At 39.1% G+C, this 8,893-nt stretch overlaps 1 protein-coding gene across 11 annotated transcripts in view; it reads left to right on the forward strand.

Annotated features, from left to right (window-relative positions):
• The window catches only part of Golga4 (golgin A4), an 89,196-nt gene extending 80,508 nt beyond the window's left edge, over positions 1 to 8,688 (forward strand). For 7 of the 11 annotated variants that reach the window (XM_076577315.1, XM_076577317.1, XM_016005274.3 and 4 more), the window contains 3 exons: positions 2,464 to 2,550; positions 4,647 to 4,707; positions 7,970 to 8,688. In XM_076577315.1, the coding sequence (XP_076433430.1) occupies positions 2,464 to 2,550; positions 4,647 to 4,676 (117 nt within the window). In that variant the 3' untranslated portion in view covers positions 4,677 to 4,707; positions 7,970 to 8,688. The remainder of the gene's footprint in view (positions 1 to 2,463; positions 2,551 to 4,646; positions 4,708 to 7,969) is intronic. The other 4 variants (XM_006986745.4, XM_076577309.1, XM_076577311.1 and 1 more) reach the window with 1 other exon arrangement.
• The last annotated feature ends 205 nt before the right edge of the window (positions 8,689 to 8,893 follow it).

An 8,893-nucleotide genomic window follows, 5' to 3' on the forward strand; every position in this document is an offset into this window, starting at 1 on the left:
CGGAATGCAGTTAAGGACAGTAAGAGCTTCCCTTGTGTGGCTTCCAGGTATACCAGGCTTTAAACAGGAGGAGGGTTAGGTTTTGATCAGGAAGCTCAGCACTCAATCAGGATGGACAGCAGCTCAGAGAGAAGGCCCAAGAAAATGATGTGTGAGTTCCTTGAGTTGCAAGTTGTCTGGTCCCGCTGAACACTGTATCTGTGAGGTGCAATTGTTCCCAACTAGGACCAGACAGTCTTTGAAGGCTAGATGGTCTGAAATATTTTCAAAATTTTATGTGTGATTATCACAGAGGAGATGGCCCCGAACATTACCAACAAGAATGAAGCTGGTTTTAGAAACATCTTTGGCTGATTTGCTTAGTTTCTATATATTAACCAAGAACTCAAATTGGAGAGCAGGTTATATTTTAGACTGAGCCAGCCTATGGAGGACTGGGTGGTGTATCAACCTACCATTCTCTTCACCTTCTTTGACTACAGCATTTTTTAGGAGGCAGGTGCCTGAAGAACACTCGTATAGTACACACAGTCTTGTAGGATGGAGCTACTCGCACTGCTTTCTCCTCACGGGTTTTGATCCTCTACTGTTGTGATACTGAAATCTTGTCGGCCTTCCTCTTTGCTCTGTAAGCTTCATTGAAGAGGCATTCCCTGAGGAAACAGCTGAAGAGCTTGCTTATAAATCAGGTGGCTTATTTGAACTTTTCCTTACTTCTCAGGGCCTGAGGATGTGGGTTTTTTTCAAAGGTGTAGCAAGTACCTGGGCTTCTCCATAAAAGTTTTTTTAGCAAGTGGCGGCTTTATTGAGTGCTGGCTATAGATTCTGGGTCATTGATGAATTTAGGGGTGGATTTTCCATTTAGTGTTGCCTAGAGTGTGAAGAGACAACTAGTCACAGATCACAGTTATATCTTTATAAACATGTTTCCATATGCAATGTGTGGTTTCAGAGTGAATTGTACTTTGGTAGCTTGTGTGATACTGAAATTAAGGAAATGTTCCATATAACTGTGAATTTTAGAATTTTAGATTTTTGGTACCTGAGGAAAATAATCTTTATAAATGGGACACAGGAAGTTGCTTCTCTGTTAACAAAAAGAAAACATTGAAATAGTTACTACTTGTTACTTCTTTTAGCCAGTTCATGACACATACACTTGACCTCTATACTCAAGTTTAGCACACTAGTTTGTGTCCTGTCTAGTATTAAGTGAGAGGTGTTGTCAAATGCCTTTGGAATCCTCCAAGAATGTGACTGTTTTAAATAGCATTTTAGATGTTTTTAAAGCTATTAGAATGGCAAAGGCAAAAACAAGAAAGCTGTCTGAAAGTAAAGTCATTGTGTGGGGTTTGCAGCCAGAAACACTGTCGGTTGATCTGTTAGGTAAAGTGAGCTATTAGGAATCACTTATTGGGAATACAGAATGTCTTGCCCCGGCTCTACAGGTAATAGTTTTAAAATGTTAGTTTCTTTCCTTTCTGTTAATTATTGAATGTTTTCTAGTGATATGAATAAAGTTCCAGAAGTTTGGGTTGATAATAGTATGCTGATTTTTTTCTCACAACTTTCCCCAGAACCCCTTGCAGCCTCCATACACACAGCCTATTCACAAAGCACACGTAGCCACGAGCACTAGTTCCCTTTTCTGGGATGCTCTACCATGCACTGTAGGAATCCCCAGGAGAGTGTACCACCTGACTTGATGTAAACGCTGATCTCCTTATCCTTCTTATGTCATAAGTGACATCTTCTTTCCTCTCTGTCTTCTTCACGACATCTCATCTTGATACACAGTAGGGAGTTTCAGCCTTTGAGGAGAATTTTCCAGGAGCTTTTGGGTGACAGTCTGACTTACGGTATATTTATTCTGATCTGCACAGTTTATGAACTTGTTTTGCAAACCTCCATGTGTAATGTTTTGATTCATCATGTGTTCTACCAAACAAAACATTGTGTTCCTTTAATATGTATTTCCTATTAGGCCAATGTGCTGCATGTCTTGAAAAGTAACTACTAAGCATGTTCATGTCCATGCAGTAGCCCATGTTTATGAGATATATGATGTGATTTAGTTAGAGCTGAACCCTGGGTGGGGGCTTCTAATCTTTGTTATTTAGAGCATATGTTTGGCAATGCATCACTGTAGGTTACTGCAAATATGAGGCTTTTTCAGATGAATTTGTAATGAAGTTTCATCTTAATGAGACAAAGGACTAAGAGCTAGATCCTTGTACAGCTTCATGCTATTGGAAATGCATCAAAGTAATTCAAACGCAGACCTCGTAAGGGACCCTCTTGAGTTGAAATGCTAGTACTTCCTTGACTGATAACCTTCACATCATACTTCTTTGTTCGTGGCTTCCATTGAGAGCACTAAAGAATCCCTCAACAGAACATGTCAGACGGTGTGAGACTTCATTGCCTTGTGTCTACTAATGTCCTCTTTCCTATCACTTCTAGACCATGGCGAAAGTTATAACCACTGTCTTGAAATTCCCTGATGATCAGGCTCAGAAAATTTTGGAAAGAGAAGATGCCCGGCTGATGGTAAGTTCCAGAAGGAAGGTATAGGGAGGCAGCTTTCTTGCAGTTTATATTCTGCCTCATTTGTATAAAAGAAATTTAAATGTTTTGAATGTCTTTTGTACTACAACTTAAAAAGTGGCGGTGAATGGACATGAAGAAAGTTTAAGCCAGATGTAATGGGGACACTCAAGGGAGAGAGTGGTCTTTCTCAGTAGCATGGACATCTGATGTCACATGTACGATGTGGAGTTCCCAGAGCTTGAGTGCTGATGGGAAGGATGGAGAAGAGTTTGTCCTTTTGCTTCACAGTCAGCACAGTGTTCTTTCTTCTATTTTAAAGTATTTTCATGTGCATCGATTCTAAAGAGTTTAATCATCTTTTGGACCAAGATGGCTCAAGAGATAAAGGTAGATAGTGAGCAATACCAAAACCAAAAAACTCTGAAGACAGACTAAAAAATAGTTAGTTAAGCATATCTAAGAGAAAACATTAGATTCTTTGTCCTTGAGTAAAGCAGTATTCATTCTAGAAAGGGATGAAGCGGAAGCTGGTTCTTGTGTTAATTTTCCTTTGCCCCTGAGACTGACCTGCCCAGGCTTTAAACAAAGCCTCACATCTCTTCACACTTCACTTGCTGAATAAATTCAGTCTGCAGCTACCTACTACTTTAGTTGTTAGAGAATATAGGAAATTGGGAGCTTTGAAGAATTTGGAATCTTTTAATTTTAGGGGTAAGTGGTAACTTCCATCCAATCACATATGAATGAAAATAGGCCCCATAGATCATTCAAATGATAAAAATGAGTAGGAATATGAAGTAATTTATGGGTCTGAAGTGGGAGAGATCTTAATATATAAGTTGAAAATTAATCAAATTCATTTGCCCTCTTTTTTTTTTTTTTTTTTGGTAAGTCTAAAGAGATTGTTGATATTTATAGAGTGACTCAGGATGATTATTTCTATCTTTAAAGGAATTTTATTAATAAAGTATAATGTAGTTGGTTGAAATTGGAACCAAGAAATTCTTTTGTTATAAAGAAGCCTCTTTTTAGGTTTTCCTAAAAGCACATTTTTCTCACTGAAGTACTCCAGACACCAAAGACGTAAATCTCTGTGTCTATTCCCCTAATGACTGCATTAGCAGAGTATTTCCTTTCCTTGTTTGGGAGGGTTTGTTGTCTTCCTTAATCACTCGCTTGTGCTTGGCCCACACTCATCCTCCATGTTGCCTGCTTGTTCTGTGCTTTGTAGAGACTCACACCTAGAGCCCCATGCATGCTGGAGCCCTGCACCACTGAGCCCCATCCTCAGCCTTATGTTTATTCTGGATCAGTCCTTGACCTTGATCATTCTAGTATTGTTGGTCTCACTCCCTTCCATTTGAGTCAGAACCTTTTAAATCTCCTAAGTTAATAAACCATCTTTATAGCATTTTAGGTGAAGTTTTCCATGCATGCCAGGTGGAGTTGGAAAACAAATTCAAATAAGAATGACACATAAAGAAAAATAATGCATATGTAAATGTGTGTTTAACTGAGAGAGTAGTTTTAACTGATATTGTTAGACTAAGACTCTATCAGATCACTTTTTAAAATGTTGCAAACAATTCAGAAAAATTACGTAGAAAATCTTTCATAATCTTCAACATCCAGACTGTTTGATCCATGCCAAGATCATCTCTGTTAATAGTGTGGCAAGTGGGGGAACCTGCCGAGAACCCCAGCATTAAGGAGGATGAAGCAGAAGAGTCTCAAGTTCAAGGCCATTGTGGGCCACAAAGTGGGAGACTTCCAAAAGTTTGTGGGGGTGAACTGAAATTATGTAAATCAAATTTTAATTTATACTGTAAATCACTTCATAATTCCCTCTCATTTACCTGGCAGTTAAATACACCCTTCTCATGAAGTGCATCTTCAGCATTTAAACTTTTAAATGAAATTGAAAGTAAAAACTTAGGATGGGGGAAGTATTGCATAGTCCTATGCTTTGCCTGATGACCCTCAGTTTGAAAAAACGTTTAGTACTGTCTGTAATTCCATCCACTCCGTATACCTATATAACTATGTACTGTTGGTCTGAAAACTAACCCAATAAGCTTTTCCTCTTGGCTTTGTAGTTTCCTTCACCTCGCAGTGGCATCTTCTGATAACCCTGAGTCTGTGCTTAGTGAGCGTGTGGTGAGTGGAGAGTCACATGTCTGTATCTTTGGGACTGAAATCACGGGTATTGCATGCGATTAACCATTTTGCTGGGATTATTTTCTTTTTAATGAACATGATTATGACATTGGGTTAATGTAATTGCTTTCTGTTGATTCTGTTAAATAGATTGATACATATAGACTAACAGCCACCAAGAATGGCATTTAAAATTACTACAGATTATGATAAAGGAGTGAAAAATAATTTCTGGATGTGAAATGATGAAATATAGTGTGTACTGTGTTTCAGATTCAAATGGAGAGATGTATTTCACACATCCAGAACCTAAATTACTACAAAGCCTAATTGGAATAATAGTTTGAAAAAAAAAAATGAAAACTAATAAAGTTGATTAAAATAAACAGTTTTATTGCACCTAGGATCACACAGCTTGATGTAAGATAGCACATGTGTTCTGTTAGATGCTCCTAGGCAGCCTAGTTTAATCAAATAATGGCTGCTTCTGAAGAACATTTTATTACAATGAAACATAATATCTAAAATGTTTCCCATGATTTACTATTTTCTGCGTTTAAAGATTCTCAGCCTTACACAGTATGCATGTCATTCGCTTCATTTAATATTGCCTTAAACATTTCAGGTACACATATACCCCAAACTTGGCCATAATTTTCACAAATAAATTGAATCACAGTGACTAAGACCTGAGTATACTTGATGATGGTTTGTTTCAGTCATGAACAGATGTAGAAGGATGAAGGCTATAAAGGCTGAGACATATCTTTTAAAGAAGGTTTTAAAAATGTTTATTTCATTTAAAAATATTTATTTATTTTTATTGTATGTGTCTGTATGTTTGTCTACATGCATGTGTACCACAGAGGCCAGAAGAGGGCATTTGATTCCCTGGAATTGTAGTTACATGGTGGTTGTGAATGCAGTGTGGATATTGAAACCCAAACCTGGGTCCTCTATAAGAGCAGCTAGTGCTTTTAAACTGTGGAGAATGTCTCTAGCCCCACTGTTTTTTAAAGGGTTGTTGTTGTTGTTTGTTTTTTTAACTGCCTGCATTGAGTTTCCTTTTGATTTTCATTTCTTATCATTTAATTTGCTTGCATGGTTATTCAGAGCTGTCTCATTCCTGTCTCCATTACAGTGGCTGGCAGTGCAGAACACGGTATTATTAGGTGGCTGTAATAAGCCTGGGGGACGGCTTATGGAATCACCTTCAGAGGCAGACAGAAATATAATGGGGCAGAGGCACTTCTGTTCAGAATGGCAGGTCTTGGCCTTCCCACAGTATCCCCACCCGTCCTCCAAAAGTCCCTTTGACAGCCCTTTACCCTAAGTGAGGCTGCGGAAGCAAGGGTTAGTGCTGCTGGGAGTGGGATAGGCAGGGAAGCGAGTCAAGACTGTCCTGCCTGTCTCCTGGCAGTAGGCAGGTCAGGCATTGACCAGTAATGACCTCTGTTTGGGTTTTGGTTTTTAGACAGGGTTTCTCTGTGTAACCTAGGCTGGGATCTTCCTGCCTCAGCCTCCCTAATGATGGGATTACAGGCATATGCCATGAGGCCTGGCTGGAATGACCTTTATTTTGCTGAGTGGCCTCTATTCTGATGTCAGAGATTAGATTTAAATAGAGTAGATCTAGCCATACAGTCTTGGGGAGACAGTTTTCAAAGGGAGTCTTCTAAAACCTCTCAAGTGGAAGTCTCAGCGAGCATGACCTGTGGCTCCTGTTGAGGGCAAAGATGGCTTCAGCATTCACCAGACACTGAGGAAAGCGGGACGAGGAGACCAGATTACAGACAATCTCATGGACATTTGAAAGTAACTTGTTACTTCAGAGACTAAAATCCATGCTGGGAGCTTTTAGTAAAAAACAGTGAGTGTGAGATCTACCTGGTAAGTCACGTAGTAGTGTGGCACTCACAGGGTGCTGCAGATAGCTGCTCTCTCACCCTGGAAATGCCTGTCTCAGCATTTCTGCTAACTGATTGATTGTCCAGTCAGCTTTTGGGTTGAAACATTTCAGACCTAAGCTTTGCAAAAATAATTGAGTGAATGCCCAAGTCTGCCATTACTTTCCAGTTTCGAACATTTTGTGAAATTTTCTCCCAGTTCTCACTCTCGGTTTCCCTCCATATATTTATTTCTCCCTTTTGTAACATTGGCAGTTTACTGTAAACATCATGCTTACAAACGTTTGACAGTGCAGATACAAATGAGCAGAGGTATTTTTAAGATTACACAGTAAGATTATCACACTCAATAAATTTAATTCTAAGATAATACTAATATTATTGATATTATGTATAACATTCAATTTTTCCATTTTTTGAATGAGCTCTCATAAATGGTTAAGACCCCAGGCTCCACAGAGCATCCATTGCATCAAGTAGCTGTGTTTTCTGAGTCTCTTTTAAACTGGAGGTCTTGGTCTTTTTGCTTTCATGACATTCTGTTGTGCCACTTTGTTGAATTGAATTTTGTTTCTGAGAGGTGTTTGTGCCAAGGTTTCAAAGTAATAACTGAAAAGGAGTAACCTTAGCAGGCTTTTACATCTCTTCCTTAGGTTCTCGGGCCAGCAGTTGAGGTAGCATATAAATAGACACTCAGGACACCTTAACATTTCCCTCCACTGAATGTGAATGACACTTTGTCTCTTCTACTTAACCTTACTTGGAAATTTATTTCTCTAATGTTTTAAACAGCAAACTCAATCTGAGTCCTAGCATGTAGCATTTTTAATCCAGGAGACTCTTAGGAAGACTCTGGGTTTGTGTCTCAGCATTTTTTAAGTTTTGATCTTTAGGTGAAGCTTTTGCACCACAATGCCATGTGTCTTTTCTTTCTGCCATGCATATCATGCTGAGAGAATTGCAGGATGTAGGGAAAGTGGGACCACCTTCTACCCTGAAGCACAGTTTGAAGAGCTCTGTCTCTGGGGCTCTCCACCCAGTGCAGGCGGTGCTCTGGGTGGCTTTCCTCAGGGCTCAGTAGCACTGGATTCATGGTCAGGGTCTCAGCTTCAAAGTCTACACCTAAATACTGTTCGCTGGGATGGCTCAATCAGTATAAATTACTCTTAACAGCAGTTTCTAGAAAATTCCATTAGAAATCAATATTTGAAATGTTTTTACTTTTTTAATGTCATCCCTAAAGTATTAATTTATTTTACTTTGAAAAAACAAAATAATTCTCACAAAAAAGTTGGCTATAAAAGCTTGTTTGTTTGTGTTTCTTATTTCACGTCAATTTCCTTTCTGTTTTTCAGTCATGGCTCCGAACTTCATCTTGAAGAAATGGGGAGAGTGATGTTGGGCAACTGCTGCCTGGCAACTGTCCGTGCCTCCTGTTTTTGGAGAAAGGCCTGTCGTTGTGGCCATTTTATCATGAAGACGGGTCTTACCTGGCCCACAAATGCACTGCTCTTGAAGCAGATGTGTTGTCATGGAGACGGGTCTTACCCTGGCCCACAGATGCACTGCTCTTGAAGCAGATGTTCTTGGTGGAGAATGGTGATGATTTTGTTCTTTTTCATCAGTTTTCTCGTGGAAGTTTTCGGTGGTTTAGAGGCTCTTCTGACTGGCCTGGCCACTCGGTGTCTCTTTCTTCTGTTCTTTCCTCTCTTTTTAAAGAACTGCCTGTCTTCCTTATTTATTTTAGGGTGATTTCTCTTTCTTCAGAAGACTTGTGCAATATATTTTGAGGTGAAATTTAGTGGATTTTTTTCTGATAAATTAGAGAATTTAACTGACTGTTTCCCATATTGATTTTTGGATATTTGCTAAAACCTAATTCTTTAAGCTATGATAAGTCCTAAATGGCAGCACCTCATGTTTACCTAGCTTTTATACTTATATTATTTTTCAGAGGAAAAAATACTACTGTAAATTGTAAATAGTCAATACATAATCCTATTGAATGCAGATTTGTGACTGTTGGCCATATTATCTCAGAGGATCAGATAAATAAAGTTTATTTCCTATATAATATTTCTCGTGCTTCTTCTGAGGTTGAAATCACTTCAAGCTAGTTAAACATCCATGTTTCAGCTGAAGTGAATGTAGAGATACTATCGGGAGAGCTCATCAGGGAACGTTAGGAGAAAGGTTTGTGTGTGTGTCTGGCATTAACATGGGCAATGAGAAAGGAGACGTGGACACCCCCTCTGGTGTGTTACAGGAGGCTCTGCAGA

Source organism: Peromyscus maniculatus, chromosome 7 (genome assembly GCF_049852395.1).
Source record: "Peromyscus maniculatus bairdii isolate BWxNUB_F1_BW_parent chromosome 7, HU_Pman_BW_mat_3.1, whole genome shotgun sequence".
In the NCBI taxonomy this organism is placed as follows: Eukaryota; Metazoa; Chordata; class Mammalia; order Rodentia; family Cricetidae; genus Peromyscus; species Peromyscus maniculatus.